Here is a 17,940-nt window from a genome sequence, read left to right as displayed (position 1 = left end):
GTCTCTGGTCTCCACAGGGTGCACTGCTCCCAGCAACAGCAACTTCCCTGGGGCATCCACCAATGCTTGGGTGTCAGTCTGAGGCTCGGCACCTCTGGCTCCTGTGGTCCAGGATTCCTGCTGCTCCTTAGCTGGAGCTGATGAGATGCATCCTTCCTCCTCAGCTGACAACCCTGACTGAGCTGGGCTGCTCCCTTTTATACTGCAGCAGCAGTTGGAGCATGCCCAGCAGGGATGAGGGGGTGTGGCTTCCACTGCCAAGAGTGCTGCCTTAACCCCTTCATCTCCAGGGTAGGGCCTGTATACCCTGTCACAAGCAGCTATAAAGATTTTGGATATTCTTATGTTATGGAAGCCTGTGGATGCCACTTGATCTCTGGTGGAAAGAGCTTTAATAGTTGGCAGGTGTCAAATATAAAGGGAAGGGTAACCACCTTTCTGTATACAGTGCTATAAAATCCCTCCTGGCCAGAGGCAAAACCCTTTCACCTGTAAAGGGTTAAGAAACTAAGGTACCCTCGCTGGCAACTGACCCAAAATGACCAATGAGGGGACAAGATACTTTCAAAGCTGGAGGGGGAGGAACAAAGGATCTGTCTGTGTGATGCTTTTGCCGGAAACAGATCAGGAATGCGGCCTTACAACTCCTGTTAAGTTAGTAAGTAATGTAGCTAGAACATGCGTTAGATTTCCTTTTGTTTAATGGCTGGTAAAATAAGCTGTGCTGGATGGAATGTATATTCCTGTTTTTGTGTCTTTTTGTAACTTAAGGTTTTGCCTGGAGGGATTCTCTATGTTTTGAATCTGATTACCCTGTAAGTTATTTACCATCCTGATTTTACAGAGGTGATTCTTTTACCTTTTCTTTAATTAAAATTCTTCTTTTAAGAACCTGATTGACTTTTCATTGTTCTTAAGATTCAAGGGTTTGGGTCTCTGTTCACCTGTACCAATTGGTGAGGATTCTTATCAAGCCTTCCCCAGGAAAGGGGGTGTAGGGCTTGGGGGGATATTTTGGGGGAAGACGTCTCCAAGTGGTCTCTTTCCCTGTTCTTTGTTTGAAACGCTTGGTGGTGGCAGCATACGGTTCAAGGACAAGGCAAAGTTTGTACCTTGGGGAAGTTTTTAACCTAAGCTGGTAAGAATAAGCTTAGGGGGTCTTTCATGCAGGTCCCCACATCTGTACTCTAAAGTTCAGAGTGGGGAAGGAACCCTGACAGTAGGAAAGATGTATCTTCTAATCGTCGGGTTCTATGATTCTGTAGGTGACAGTACCGCTCTACTCAGCACTCGTTAGGTCTCAGCTGGAGTATTGTGTCCAATTTTGGTCACCGCTGTATAGAAAGGATGTAGAGAAATTGGAAAGGATCCAAAGGCAAGCGACAAAGCTGATCAGAAGAATAGAATGCAAGTCTTGTGAGCAAAGGCTGAAGGAACTGGGTATGTTTAGTTTGGGTAAGAGGAAATTAAGGGACGACATGATAGCAGTCTTCAAATACTTGAAACACTGCCATAAAAAGACAGAGAAAATATAGCAGATTTAAATTAAATCTCAGGTAAAACTTCTTAACTGGGCAATGGAACAAACTGCCTCGGGAGGTTGTGGAAGCTTCTTCACTGGAGGTTTTCAAAAGGAGGCTGGATAGCCATCTGTCTCAGATGGTTTAGACACAACAAATCCTACATCTTTGCAGGGGGTTAAACCAGATGACCCTTGCAGTCCCTTCTACCTTTGTGGTTCTATGATTCTATCAGTCAGCTGGTAGCACACTGAGATATAATGCATTATCCACTTTGAAAGTACTTGAGAAGAAATGTCTTGACTTCTGGACTGGCCAGTTATAACCACAAATAGACATGGTGGCATTCTGAAGATTTCGTCCTATCAGTATAGTATCAAAAAGCCCTGGAATTGTCCAAGGTGCGGAGCTTCTTCTCCCATTACACAGAATGTGCTTTTGGGGAAAAAAAAGTACACACAAGTTGATTGATACAAATGGAATTCCAAAACCATCTTGTGGAGGAGTTTTGTATGAAATCTCAAAACCACTTTCTCTCTGTGAAACAAAGTACATAGGGGTTCCACCGTGAGCACTTGGAGGTTGCTGACCCTTCTTGTTGCACTGATGGTGACCAGGAATACCATTCTGAAGATAAGATGGTGGATGAAGCACTCTGAGACGGACTCAAAGGCAGGCTCCATAAACCAAAGAAGAATAGCACTGAGATCCCATGCTGGAGCAGGGTCCTTGATCCGTTAGTAAATATGCATAAAGTCCTTAAAAGACCTTGGATACCATCAGATGAGATTGACAGCAACTGTATTAGTGGATATGCTAATACTGCCACCAGATGGACCTGATCAAACTGAAAGAAAATCCAGAATGCTTTAACTGAAGCAAGTGGTCCAGACTCCAGGCCAAATTGGGCCACCCACATAGAGAATCTAGTCCACTTAGAAGAGGATGTTCCTTGTAGACAATTTCCTGCTCCTGAGCCAGGATCTCCCAAACAAGTGAAGAGCAGTCCTTTTCCATGGCACTCAGTCAGCCAACATTCAGGATGTCAGTTGCACATTTTAGAGGCTGGGAGAAATAGCTGGCCCTAATCCTGAGACAGTAGATCAGGTGTTCTGGTCATACAGACATCCATAGGTGGTCAGTCAGAATTGCCTTAACCAGTAGGGGGCTATGAAAATGAGTTTCACCTCGTCTCATCTTGCTTTGGCAATCATCCTAGGGAACAGTGGGAAAGCGTGAAGGAGAATTTGGTTCCACTGTAGAAGTCAGAGGTCTGGTGAAGATCCAAGGGTCATGCTTCCTCTGGAACAGAAGTTCAGTCACTTGGAATTGTACTAGGTAGTGAACAGGACAATCAGCAGATTGTCCCATTAGCAAAATACTAAGTCAACGATGGATTTCAGTAGTGACCACCTGTGACTGGTGATGGACTGTCTGTTTAGGAAGCCAGCCAGGCCATTGCTGTTTCCTGGAATGTGTAGGGCCACTGGAGTTACGCTGCCCCCTAAAATGATCGCTTCTTTGCACAGGGCAGAAGAGCATGCTCCTCTTTGCTTGTTTATTTGGTGGATAGTGGATATATTGTCTGTCAGTATCTGCACAAAGGTTTGCAGGACCAGGATTAATATCATGCATGCCAGTTTGATGAACTCTAATTTGTTTATATATTGTTTCCTATCTTTCAAGTGAAGGTCCCTTGAATTTGCAGGTGGTTCAAGTGGTTCATCTGTGACAAATGTTCTCAATGGTGACAGGGTCATGAATGAATGACAATTCAGTATGAGTGTCAATTTCACTGAGTAGCTGCTGTGGATCAGAGAGCAAATTTCCTGTTGCAAACACTATCTTGCTGTGTTTCCAAAATGAAAAATGTCAAAACCCCTGGTTCATAAGAAATTTTTACAAAATTTGGTTTTAGTCCTATTTAGACTGAAATCAAATTTCAAAATGTCAAAATTTCCTGTAAAGCAGAAATTCTGAATTTCAACCAGCTCTAGCAACAAAGCCCCTTCTGTTTGTAAAAGGCTTTCATGAGAAGGGCTCCTGAAAAGGGATAGGGAAGAGAGGCAAGTAGGGAGTGAGGAAGTCAACTGAATGGTGCAGCAGTGAGTAATTTTCAAGTGAGGCAGTTTTCAAGTATAAGCTGTGGAGTGGTCTTGGTATGGCTCTTGACCATTTAATCAAACCTGCTGTCCCTGGAAGGGAGGCTGGTGCAAGATGGAGGAGGAAAACAACAGGCAATTCCACAAGTATCAGTGTTGCTTTCTAGGTGAATACTTGGGCTGGCGACTGTGACAGAACAATAGCATTCTCTGCCTCGGGGGTAGAAAGGTTCATGATACGGTCCCAGAGTGTAAATGCCCAGGGGTCTGAGAGCTGCCTTGGAATCTCTGAGGGAATGTCACACTTCATCTGTTCTTGTACTAAATAGATCCATACCTTCAATGGGTAAGTCCCCAGTTATGGCTTGGACTTCTCTTGGTATCCCGGACACCTAAAGCCAGAAGGCACAGCGCATGGTGAGTGCCGTGGCCATCAAATGAATGACTGTATCAGATTCAAGTACTGCCCCTGGTAGCGCAGTTCTAGCTACCATTTGGTCCTCTTTGATTATGTTGTTCAGGTCCTCCCTGCCATCTTGTGGGAGTCAAGACAGGAAGGGGATCACCCTCTCCCACATCAGGAAGTTGTATTTCGTGAACAGTACATGATAGATCATGATGTGAAACTGGTGGGATGTGCTGAGCAGTAGGCCTTTAGGCTGAAAATGTCCAGCTTCTTGGGGTCCTTGTCTTTGGGAGTTTCTTTGTTTGATCTGCTTTTCTCCTGAATGATGGAGACAATGAGCAAACCTGGTGTTGAATGTGTGTAGAATCACTCAAAGCCTTTGGGTGGACCCTGTTACTGTTTTTTCACCTGCTCTGAAGTCAAGGGAAGCAAGGCCAGGGTGTGCCACCCACACTTTGCTGTATTTTGGGTTCTCTCATTGATGAGGAGAGCAATTCTTGAAGGCACTAAGGATGTCAAACAACTTGAATCACCTTTGTTTCAAAGTCCCTTGTATCCACTATCCTCGATGATACCTTCTGAAATGCCCTGAAGTCACTGATGGTCAGTGTTGGGGCCACAGTGACTGCTTCATCTCAGGACAAGGAAGATCTCTTCAGTGGGGAGGACAGTTGGAGTGTGTCTCTTGCTAGTTCTTCCACCCTTGGATATCCCTCCAGTTCTAGTGAGGGTACTCGTGCCAGAGATGCCAATAGTGGTGAAGATCTCCTCTTTGCCAAGACATTAGAAGAGATCCCATTCCAAAATCTGAGAGGACAGACCCCAGTACAGCCAGCACAACTTTGGTGGTGGGTTATATTGGTACTGGCCTGACCAAGGAGGGCCCATTGGTTGCCGGTTCTGCACTGAAACTCGGTACTACATACCTTCAGGGTACCTTTGCTGGTATTTTCAATCTTATCTTTCAGGCACTGGTACCCTACTCAAGTAAGGGAAGAAGGAATGGCCCCTTCATGAGGAGGAGAGGTAACTATCTAGGGATGGTACTGCCAATGCATGTGGTTCCAGCTCTGATGGTAGCGGTTCCAGGGCTGATGTGTGTGTTGTGTTCAGTACTGAGAAGAGCAGCAAGGGGGGCTGGTCAAAGACATATCTTGGGACCAGGAATGGTTCTGGCTCTGGGGCCAGTGCCAGAGATCTCAATGTGGAAGTCGATACCAGTGGGCCTACCACCCATGTGCTTAGTCACTGCCAATCTCCTGGCACTGTATTTCATTGATGCTTATTATTTTGAGGGCTTCTTTCCTGGTCTAGAGTCCTCTCTGAGGGACAGATATTTTATCTGCTCAGAGCTGCATTTGAATTTGACAGGGGGGAACCTTTTCACTGCAGAGGGTGAAGCTGGGTTTCTTTATCTTGGAGTTGGTGCTGAAACAGTCCAAGCCGACACAGTCCACACCAAGGCCTTTGGTGCCAAGCTAGATGTGGTCAGTTTGGGGAGTGCCAATGCTGATGGTTTGGGCACCTTTTTATTTTCCCTTCCTTGCTAGAACCATGGATGTGGTGCTGTCAAGGTTCCTTCCCCACTCTGAACTCTAGGGTACAGATGTGGGGATCCGCATGAAAGACCCCCTAAGCTTATTTTTACCAGCTTAGGTTAAAACTTCCCCAACGTACAAACTATTTTACCTTTTGTCCCTGGACTTTATTGCTGCCACCACCAAGCGTCTAACAAATATAACAGGGAAAGAGCCCACTTGGAAACTTCTTTCCCCCTAAAATCCCCCCAAGCCCTACATCCCCTTTCCTTGGGAAGGCTTGATAAAAATCCTCACTAATTTGCATAGGTGAACACAGACCCAAACCCTTGGATCTTAAGAACAATGAAAAAAAACAATCAGGTTCTTAAAAGAAGAATTTTAATTAAAGAAAAAGTAAAAGAATCACCTCTGTAAAATCAGGATGGTAAATACCTTACAGGGTAATCAGATTCAAAACATAGAGAATCCCTCTAGGCAAAACCTTAAGTTACAAAAAGACACAAAAACAGGAATATACATTCCATTCAGCATAACTTATTTTATCAGCCATTTAAACTAAACAGAATCTAATGTATATCTAACTAGATTGCTTACTGACTTTTTACAGGAGTTCTGACCTGCATTCCTGCTCTGGTCCCGGCAAAAGCAACACAGACAGTGTTCCCCCCCCCCCCCCGAGCTTTGAAAGTATCTTGTCTCCTCATTGGTCATTTCGGTCAGGTGCCAGCGAGATTGTCTTAGTTTCTTAACCCTTTACAGGTGAAAGAGGTTTTCCTCTGGCCAGGAGGGATTTAAAGGTGTTTACCCTTCCCTTTATACTTATGACAGGTGCCCAGTAGCCAGGGTACTCACCAAAGACAATCTCCTTGGTTCCTGTATGAAGGATGTCTCCACTCCTGGATCTAAAGCTACCTTCATGAATTGCTCCAAGAGGTACAGTTTGAAATTCACATCTCAAGATTTCAGGGTATAGGATGAAAAGGAGCAGCAGTCACACTTGTTGGGGATGTGTGCTTCCCCAAGACAGAACAGACATCTGCTGTGTTCATTGATGATGGGTATAACCTAATAGCAGGAAGAACAAGGCTTAAATTCAGTGGACTTTGATTCCACCTTAGCCAGTGGCGGGCGCAAAGCATCTCACCCAGCTGTATGGAGGGGGAAATCTCTCTTCTGTCTTGCCTAACTGCTTTCTTCTTTCTTTTTTGGAATGGAAACACACAACAAAAAATCAAATGAAGAAACTAATAAAACAAAGGGAAGAAGAGTTTCTTCACTGGAGAAGAGTTCTGAAATTCAGAAGCAGGTCAGATACAGTCCAGGTTGTCTCTCACTGCCAGAGGTGGTAAACAGGAAATAAGGGAGGATTGGGGACACTTTGCCCTGTATGCCTATTTATGGGAGCACAAGGAGGCATGCTGGACATGGTTGTACAAAAGATTCCAAGCTTGCACACATGTACACTTATAGTAGGATCCACACTGACACATGTTGAAGAAGAATATTTATGCCACCTAGAAAATGAAGGAAACACCCAAGTAAAATGCAGCAGAATATCCATGTATATCTACTTCCATCAATATTAAGTAGGAGACCACTTCTTGTTACCTAAGAACCTCTCTGAGTATTTTCATTTCTTGTTGTTCAATTTCAGTGAACACATCAGAACCATCTGTCAAACAGTCAGGTAGCACACCTATAAAAAAAAACACAGCAAAAATGCATGTATTGCTCTAAATAAAATGGATTCTTACTCCACTTTGCATGCATTCTTCAACCAGAGAGAGAACAGTAGGGGGATATCACTTAACTGTAATTCTGCATCTCAGAAGATATGTTTCCAAAAAGATTCTAAACTTTTGGGTATTAACTTCCCAGTATGAGATTGGCAGAACTCTCAAAGCTCTAAAGGACTGGTCCCCAAGGACAGATGTAGCTGGTAGAGGATGAGCCAGGCTCTCCATTATTCTGTGCCATTTCCCACAGGCTATAAATACTGCTGCCTCAACAACCATTCCAACCAGTTCCGAAGCTCCCAAGTGACAAGCCTATCCAAGTGAAAAATTTTCTCACAGACTAAGAACTATTACAGTAGAAAAAAAAACCAGCACAAAAAGACCAAACCCCAAACTCTGAAGGAAGAAGATTGGTGGATGAATGGGAATCATATCAGAAAGATCTTGAGAGAAGCACAATTACAGGTACAGTAACTCCTTGCTTAACGTTGTAGTTATGTTCCTGAAAAATGCTACTTTAAGCGAAACAATGTTAAGCGAATCCAATTTCCCCATAAGAATTAATGTAAATAGGGGGAGGAGGGTAGGTTCCAGGGAATTTTTTTTTACCACACAAAAGACTACACACACACACACACACACACACAGTATAAGTTTTAAACAAACAATTTAATAATGTACACAGCAATGATGATTGTGAAGCTTGGTTGAGGTGGTGGAGTCAGGGTGAAAGAGGGTGGGATATTTCCCAGGGAATACCTTGCTGCTAAATGATGAACTAGCACACGGCTGAGCCCTCATGGGTTAACACATTGTTGTTAATGTAGCCTCACACTCTACAAGGCAGCATGAATGGAGGGAGGAGACACAGCATGGCAGAGAGAGACAGACACACATGGTGTGTGTGTGAGAGAGAGACAGAGAAGTGAAGACGAGATAAATCAGTCGCCAAGCCCTCTCCCATCAACTCCAGTACTCCACTGGAGCGTGAGGCACACGCGGACTTGACAGGGGAACGTCAGCAGTCGACCTACCACAGTGAAGACACTGTGGCAAGTAGATCTAAGTATGTCGACTTCAGCTACATTATTCACTGGGGGGGGAATAGATCTAAGTTATTCACGTAGCTGAAGTTGCATAATTTAGATCGATCTCCCCCCCAGTGTAGACCAGACTTGTGTGTGAGTGAGAGAGACAGAGACACACACCGTGTGAGAGAAAGAGACAGACACGCATTGCCCCTTTAAGTACACTGACTTTTTAAGTAGATCAGCAAGTTGAGACAGCAGCTGCTGCCAGCAAGCTCCCTCCTTCCTGAGCCGTTGTGTCCCCCCCTGCTCTGTGGAGATGAGGTACAGGAGCGGAGGGCGGGGGGGGGGAGGGGGACAACCTGACATTAGCACCCATCTTTCCCTCCACCTCCCCGCACAGCAAGCAGGAGGCTCCCAGGAGCAGCTCCCAGGCAGAGGGCAGAAGCAGCACATGGCAGTTGGGGGAGGGACAGCTGAACTGCCCAGCTAGCCTGCTGGGTGGCTGCCGCACAGGGAACTTAGGGGAGATGATGGCTCTTTCTGCAAGCAGTGGACAAAGTAGGTGGCTGCCAAACAATGTTATCAAGGAGCATTAAACGATCATGTTCTCTAATTGATCAGCAACATAACAACAAAACAACGTTAACCGGGATGACATTAAGTGAGGAGTTACTGTAAGTAATTTTCCCTCATCTAAAAGGTACTCAGATATTATGTTGATGAGTGGAATAAAACAGCCCATGAGGAAATTAGTAACTCTGTATTCAGTACATAGTTTGAATGATGTGCAGTAAATATGGCATGGGGCCACACAATGAATAATGATAAAAATAAATGTTTAATAGCTACCTATTCAGTGAGCTCCTTCCACCCTGTGCACTGAGTGAGGAAAGGGTCCAGTGGAAAAAACAGCTTGTGATCACATAAAGACTATCATAATGCATACCCAGAAGGAGGCCAAATTAAGGTTGTGCAGACCTTAATTCTGGCATTTCCCAGCTTTTAAGTGCTTGACTTTGCAACCTTAATGTTGTTTTAATGGAATTTCTTGTATATTTTATATATGTGCATGTTCTTGTATATTATATATGTGTTTGAGTCTGTTATTATTCAAAAAGAAAATTGTAGGTATTTTTCCTTCTTTGTGGCCCCAATTCTGGGTTTCACCATGGCCCCTTTATGCTGGTTTTTAAAAGGAAACAGCTTACAGAAACAATGTGTCCAAACTGAGCATGTGTCCAGCCTACCCATTGGCTTGGGCACTCAGCTTCTAGTCCCTGGCTCTGACCCTTAGCTCTGCTCTTGACTACACCCCTGGGTGTCCCGTGGTCCTCATCCTTGACTCCACTCTAACCTCCAGGCTTGGCTACCCCCTTGGCAATTGGGTCTAATGGTCGGAGCCCACATCCCAGTCATGTCCATTAGATTATTACTTGTAACAACTATATACTTCATTTACACACACACACACTTTTGTTGTACAGACCAAAAAGGAAGAGGAAAATTGCAAAACCTCTAGATTTAGCAAGTTTCAAGCTTACTGTATGAAATACAAGAGTCGAAATCTCCAGACAATAGCATGCTGAAATTACTGCACATATATATGTATGCAGTCATTACAAGTCATAGATATGAATAGAGTGACTAAGTAATAACTCTCATATTTAACTCCTACAGTTTGAGATGCAGCACCTGAAAATGAGAGAGTAGTAATGGAAGTACACATCAAACTTACTGTACAGCCATTATATTCAAAACTGCTATACAGAATGAGGTAAATATTCCCCCATACTGAGGGCCTAGGACACCAATAAATTGGTATGGTTCCTCTGGGTACAGAGTGGGGCTGGTGAGAAGATTTGAGTGTGCACACCCTACGCAGTGTAGAATACAGCTCCTTGTCCAGCTATACGTAGAGGTTTGGGGCAATGGTAAGGTTAGGTGTCAAACGGATCAGTTGCTATGAACATCCATTAGTCCTTGTCCTCCACTGAGCTGAGAAGCCAGCAACTTGAGAGCTGCTGCACTTTGGATCACAACTACATAGTGCCGAACTATAGTTATTTTTGTAATACCACCATTTAAATCATACAATCCTTAAACTGAAATTTGAATCCAAGTTTCATGGAAATAATCTAATAGGCTTTCAGATAAAGTTTTAGTTACATTTTAAAAGGAATACAATTAGTTGTGGCTGACAGAACCAGTTGTAGACTCAGGGTGAAATCCTGGCCCCACTGAAATCAATGGAAGTTTTGCCATTGAATTCACTTGGGCCAGGATGTGACCTTAAGTATTTATGGATGGGTAGACCATAGAGTTATCCACAAAACAGCTGAAAAGATGCACTGAGAACTGAAATTTCTCATTTATTATTTCTTACCATTTCTTTCTTGAATGATTCTAATGGCTTGCAACTGCATTTCAATGTTTTTCTGTACCATCATTTCTTTAAATAATCTAAAATCTTCTGCTGCCAACACTGGTTGCAAAATGGCCTTTGGGGGGGAAAAAATCTGTAAATTAATTAAAAATCTTATAGAAATCAAAAACTGATAATTTCAGAATAGCTCAAACACGAAAAGCTCTGTATTATCACAGCAAGACAACATTTATATGTTGTGTCTACTTAGAATTTTTTTTTATGCCCTGAAATAAACAGCTATTGCTGACACAATGCCAAGAACGCTGGAAACAATAGGCAACTATCCAAGGATGCATAAGCATGGAAAACAAATAGCTTATTCTTTTTAAAATCCATCACTGCCATATCTGATTTTCTGTTTTTTAAATGCAGTTTATAAACTACGATATAGTAAAATTACTGTTGGTGGAATTCTGCAGCAAAAAATTAAAAATTCTGCAGCAAAAAATTAAAAATTCTATGCACAATATTTTAAAATTTTGCAAAATTCTGCATATTTTATTTTTTAAAATAACATAATATAATCACACCAGTTTCAATTATTTTTGGTCATTTATTCCAAAACACCTGTCAGCAAGAATGTTTGTAACAATACAGACAACAAAAAAAAAAGATTCAGGAAATGTTTTTTGACAAATAGATTTCTTATTAGGCTTATTAATACAGAACTCTGAGTAATAATTCATTTAAACTACAATACAGAACCGTATTTCCCGCACCCCTCAGAAGTAGTGCAAAGGCTTGGGAGAGTCAGGGGTAACAGAGGAGCTGAGGGAGAGGGAAGTAAATTGCTGGGAAGGAGCCTGGGTGTGAACTTGGAGGGTTGTTAGGCATGGGTGGGAAAAGTATGAAACAGGTTTTTTTGGGGCGCGGGGAGGGATTGTTAAGGAGCTTCCCCCATGCAGACCCTGGCTGACTCCTAGCCTCTCAAATTCAATCAGGCACATCTGCCCCGTCCCCATGTGTGTCTGTGCCCTCACCCAGCCACTCCCCTGTCCCTATGTAGCTCTGCACCCTCTCCCCCATCACCATATGTCTCTGTGCCCTCACCCAGCCGATCCCCTGTCCCTATGTCTCCCTGTATCCTTTCCCCCATCCCCATGTGTCTCTATGCCCTCAACCAGCCAACCCCTGTCCCTGTGTAGCTCTGCAACCACTCCCGCCATGTGTCTCCGCACCTCTCTCCCCCGGTGGCCCTATGCCTCCACTCCCATTCAGCCCCTGCCCCGGTCTGTCCTCCCCCACTAGCCCTTATGAGCCCCTGTCTGACCCCCCCACCCAGCACCCCACACTGTCTGTCTCCCCATAACCCCTGTCTCCTGACCTGGCCCGACAGGCGCTGTGAAGGCAGCAGGCTTTCTCTTCCTCAGTTGGCTGTGAGCTGACAGCTTTGTTCTCTTGCCACAATGCCCTCTGGTGGGCAAAAGGCAGAACTGCAGCAACATTTTGGCAGAAACTTTTTTTGTGCAGAAAATTAGAAATCTGTGGCGCTCATTAATTATGTGCATGTGCAGAAGTGCAGAATTCCCCCAGAAGTATAAAATATATATTAAATGACTTAATTCAACATTGAGGCCCCAGTACTTCAATGAATTCCATTGCAGGTGGACCTCTACACCAGCACAGAATCCCAGTGTAGACAATGGGACTCTGTATGAATGTCAAGGTAACCCATGTATAGTTCATTGCAATATCAGAGCCTAATATATTTAATTATTTTTAATTGAACATTATTATATGTATTGTGAACCTAATGAGACTGTAATTCTGTCAAACGTATCAATATTTTAAATAGTTATATCCAACTCTTCTAGACATGACAAAAATATTTAAGGATGACAAAAGGAATAATAAAAATTAAAAGCTGGTTGGTCTAGTGGCCTATGATAGTGCTCTGCATTTTATGGGAATTGGATTCCATTCTCATGATGAAATCCTGGCCACACTGAAGTCAACGACAAAACTCCCTGTAACTTTAGTGGGACCAAGATTTTATCTTCAGTATTTTTTTTCCCCCAAGCTCACAGGAGAGTGGTATGAAGGCAACACACGGAGCCCATATGCCCATTCCTTCTTGGCTGGTGACAGAGCTTTGAGTCATTAGCGCTGCTACTGAAAGGTAGGTAGGAGGATTGTAGAATCTCCTTCCTTAGAAGTTTTTAAGGTCAGGCTTGACAAAGCCCTGGCTGGGATGATTTAATTGGGGATTGGTCCTGCTTTGAGCTGGGGGTTGGACTAGATGACCTCCTGAGGTCCCTTCCAACCCTGATATTCTATGATTTTATGAATTCCATCGGAAACACAGACTACACTTGGCTGAGTGCCATGCCATGACTGTAATGGTGGAGAAGCACGTGATGCATGATGCAGTGGTGGTGTGACTTACTCTGTAGCAACTTTTGTGTGTGGTTAAAAGGTATATTGCAAGCACTGAAGGTGCTTGCAAAAGAACTAACACTTAAATTTCTCTAATGTAGACTAGACTCTAGATTCTGGAAAGGCCATAAATAATCACTAGCTTTCTTCTTCTTCCTTTTTTTTTCTTTTTTATAATAAAGGAAAATACCTGGAATATATCCCCTGCCCCCCTCTTTCTAACGACAGCCAACACATCATGGTATGATTGCTAAAAGGAATAAGATGTCTAACATTTGCTCCTCCACACTACAGTTTAACTTAAGTGCTACAATTTGGTGAGCTTTCACAGAATCTGATTTTGCAGCTCCGTAAAATAACCCTGAAGGACTACGCTGTGTCCAAGATAATTAGCAACCAACAAGAGTGATTGCTAATCTTTCTCCAAATGAAAAATCCTGTGGGCAGAAACTGGCCAGCTATCCATTCCAAAACTTTTCTAAAACCTGGATGTTTTTATATTTATATTGAAGCTTCAGTGATTACAAGAATTGTGGCTCACGTCAATCTTCCTTTGTAGCTTATTTTGTAAACAAATTTAAGAAAACTGATTGATTAGGATCACACTGTCCTTGTTCGTTTCCCTTTCATAGAATCATAGAATATTAGGGTTTGAAGAGACCTCAAGAGGTCACCTAGTCCAAACCCCTGCTCAAAGCAGGACCAATCTGAAGTACTGAAAAGTACTTCAGCTTTTTCCACATCATCTGTCACTAGGTGGCCTCCCCCATTCAGAAAGGGTCCCACACTTTCCCTGACCTTTTTCTTGTTGCTAACATACCTGTAGAAACCCTTCTTGTTACCCTTCACATCTCTTGCTAGCTGCAACTCCAGTTGTGTTTTGGTCTTCCTGATTACACCCCTGCATGCTTGAGCAATATCTTTATACTCCTCCTTGGTCATCTGTCCAAGTTTCCACTTCTTGTAAGCTTCCTTTTTGTGTTTAAACTCAACGAAGATTTCTCTGTTAAGCCAAGCTGGTCACCTGCCATATTTGCTATTCTTTCTGTACATTGGGATGGTTTGTTCCTGCACCTTCAATAAGGCTTCTTTAAAATACAGCCAGCTTTCCTGGACTCCTTTCATAGTTAACTTTAATTCACTTGTATTGTGTAGTTAATACAACTTAAAATTTAATTTAAAAAAATACAAAAACACAGGAAACAAATTTTGATAAAAAGTTTTTCATGCCACATACAAATATATGACCTTCAAGTGACACCATTGATCTAAATAAAAACTGTAGAAGTAGTTTGCTAGCCACAATTCATACCTGAAATGCAGATAGGTAAATTTATTATCCAATTTTAGAAAATTAAAAAAATTTGTGCAAAAAAGGACTTCAAAATTTCATACCTGTAATGCTATATTACTGGAAATAGAAAATTTACAGATTATCAATTAAAATACAGCCATTACTGTGGACTATAACAGCATAACAAAGGAAAATATACCTGTGACGTTTGTGACTTTGCAAGAGGAGATGAACACGCTTCTTTAAAGTTCTCTTCATTAATTCCAACTTCCTTAAGATAACCTTCTAGCAGTTTTTCAACCTACAAAAAATTATGAGTCTTACCTTCTACTAATTTTTACACCAACACACAGATATATAAGTCACCAAACTTTTAAACTCACCTGTCAAACCATACTAATACTAGACAAACTAGAGAACTGGGCCAAAAGAAATCTGATGAGGTTCAAGAAGGACAAGTGCAGAGTCCTGCACTTAGGACGGAAGAATCCCATGCACCGCTACAGACTAGGGACCGAATGGCTAGGCAGCAGTTCTGCAGAAAAGACCTAGGGGTTACAGTGGACGAGAAGCTGGATATGAGTCAACAGTGTGCCCTTGTTCCCAAGAAGGCCAATGGCATTTTGGGATGTATAAATAGAGGCGTTGCCAGCAGATGGAGGGACGTGATCGTTCCCCTCTATTCGACATTGGTGAGACCTCATCTGGAGTACTGTGTCCAGTTTTGGGCCCCACACTACAAGAAGGATGTGGAAAAACTGAAAAACGTCCAGCAGAGGGCAACAAAAATTATTAGGGGGCTGGAGCACATAACTTATGAGGAGAGGCTGAAGGAACTGGGATTGTTTAGTCTGCGGAAGAGAAGAATGAGGGGGGATTTGATAGCTGCTTTCAACTACCTGAAAGGGGGTTCCAAAGAGGATGGATCTAGACTGTTCTAGTGGTAGCAGATGACAGAACAAGGAGTAATGGTCTCAAGTTGCAGTGGGGGAGGTTTACGTTGGATATTAGAAAAAACTTTTTCACTGGGAGGGTGGTGAAACACTGGAATGGGTTACCTAGGGAGGTGGTGGAATCTCCTTCCTTAGAAGTTTTTAAGGTCAGGCTTGACAAAGCCCTGTCTGTGATGATTTAGTTGGGGATTCGTCCTGCTTTGAGCAGGGGGTTGGACTAGATGACCTTCTGAGGTCCCTTCCAACCCTGATATTCTATGATTCTAATTGTCATTACGTTATTTTACTGTTGTGATTTTTATTTTTTTACAGTATCTTGATTCATTTGAAAGTCATTGCAATATTATTAAGAAAATTAGTTATAGTGAAAATCTCAGAAACGTGCTGGTATGTAGTACCCTCCAGAAATCCACAGTAGTTTTCAATGCTCATATTAGTGAGTTAATTAGAAGACTTTACCAGAGCTGTTGAACAAAATAGAAGGCATACATCACAGATTCCAGCCATGATTCTGATTGTTATCTTGACTAAATAGTGGATACCAAACTCTCAAGTCGATGAATGCAAGGAGTATTTTAGCTAGAGACTAAGTCAGTGTAATTGAAGAAAATGTGGTAACACATTAAAAAAGATACAGTTTTGTATCAAAGTTTCTTGATAAGAACAATATTTGAATCTAAAATGTGATACAGAACAAGGATATGGAGAAGTATAAATGAAATAGAATCACAGAATCATAGAACATCAGGGTTGGAAGGGACCTCAGGAGGTCATCTAGTCCAACCCCCTGCTCATAAATAGATTAGTTTTTAAGGTTTGTACTTACATATAAAGACCTAAGTGGCCTGGAATCAACTTACTTTTGACACTGCCTCATTTGCAATTAGTGGAAGCACTGACGCTAGCCTTTCACCCGCATATAATAAGACGAGGATTTAGCTCAGTGTTCTGCATAAGGGCTCATGACTTGAGAAAGCCCCCTACCCCTTGTCCAAAATAGTATAGGCTAAAGAACTTTCAAGGCATGTTGTAGGGCCCATTTGTTTTAGCTCACCTCTGAAGAGACAAAGAGGGATTAAGGTACAGACCAGTGCATGGGCATGTTAGTATTTGACTGTGTTGTTGATTGGTAAAAGGGGAGGATTGACTGTATTGCATTAGGGTTTTCTAATTTTAAACAACTGACAGGACATTCAGGGTCTGTGTATGGACAATTTTTATTTATTTTAAATTGGAAGAAAAAATAAATATATAAATGTCCAAACAAATTACAAGACAATAATTTAAATGTATGCCTAAAACTAATATATTTTATGTTTATTCATTATGCTTTGTTTGGATTCTGGAGAAACTTCAAAGTCTGGGACTTAAGGAATACAATCTGAATTGATACCATTTGAATACACAGTTACATCATGATTTCTATGTATGTGTGTTTGGGGCATGCCCCACAATGGCTAAATTCAAGAAAAAGATCTTGGATAAAATTAAATGGACCTTAAAAATGGACATCAACATGACACTACCACACTGTGTAGTTGAAGAAGAATAACCTGAACAGGGTTCAAGAAGGCAGTAAAATATAGGCCAACTTCTAATACACTGCCAAATCCTGGTCCCTATTTCAAGACTGAAACAATGGGCTTTGAGCATGGAATTTCTGCTGAGGTGGGAAGAATGGAATACACTCCCAGGCCATAAAGTATGACAAGTTTATGCCGTGCCTGTGTGCCAGGGTATGGGCAATATGGGAATATGCAGAGATGAGTATTTTGGAGAGATACTTGTTCTCTGCTTTAAGAAATTGTTTGAATATTTTTCAAATATTCAAAAATAAAAATAATTTTAAAATTCAAATTTTGCATGTGGTTAGTTATCAGGGAAGAATCATCACTTTACTAAGATTGGAGAAAAGAGAGCCAGTAAAACAAAACTACAAACAACTGAAACTTGCACACATTCTGATGTAAATTTCCTTTGTCTAATGAATAGACTTTTGCACCACTGTAACTGCCAGGAGTAACAGTCTTGCAAGTGCACAACTGAGTAAGGAAAACACTGTTTTCTTAATTATTTAAATGTCCAATTCCTTACATGCAATCACAACCTCAATAGCTATATGTGATGTTTGGGAGAGGCATTGTGTGTCTTTCTTACTATGACTGAAAGTGCTAGATCTCTTTAAATATCTAGATACATTTATAGAACATGTGGGGAAGGAACCTCTGGTTATGTTACCTTTTATGCCATTGATAAAAGTAGATGTCACAAATAGATCCTGCAAAGTCAATTTAGATTATTACGAAAATGGCTTATGTCCAGCTAAACAGGAGGAATTTCAGAATCCCAATGCATGGTGTACAGAGTAGAGTATTACATCTATTAGGCACTGAGAAACTTTTTTGGAGAGAGCCTATATGGATGAGATGGACTCTACCATAACCAAAGTGAAACAAGATGGTTGGAAATTATATAACTCACCCTCACCTGAAATGCTGTGTTCAGTTCTAGTCACCCTAGCTCAAAAAATAAGGAAGTCAGAGACAGGCTCTGAAA

General features: G+C 42.1%; 1 protein-coding gene across 2 annotated transcripts in view; it reads right to left on the bottom strand.

Annotated features, from left to right (window-relative positions):
* CFAP36 (cilia and flagella associated protein 36) overlaps positions 1-17,940 on the bottom strand; it is a 101,262-nt gene that overhangs the window by 62,617 nt on the left and 20,705 nt on the right. Inside the window, exons 3-5 of one of the 2 annotated variants that reach the window (XM_084624217.1) lie at positions 14,631-14,732; positions 10,720-10,852; positions 7,178-7,265 (exon numbers count right to left, since the gene is read on the bottom strand). In XM_084624217.1, the coding sequence (XP_084480343.1) occupies positions 7,178-7,265; positions 10,720-10,852; positions 14,631-14,732 (323 nt within the window). The remainder of the gene's footprint in view (positions 1-7,177; positions 7,266-10,719; positions 10,853-14,630; positions 14,733-17,940) is intronic. The other variant, XM_084624218.1, reaches the window with a different exon arrangement.

Source organism: Lepidochelys olivacea (assembly GCF_965140295.1).
Source record: "Lepidochelys olivacea isolate rLepOli2 genome assembly, chromosome: 3".
Lineage (NCBI taxonomy): Eukaryota > Metazoa > Chordata > Testudines > Cheloniidae > Lepidochelys > Lepidochelys olivacea.
This window is presented reverse-complemented; position numbering and strand designations above follow the sequence as displayed.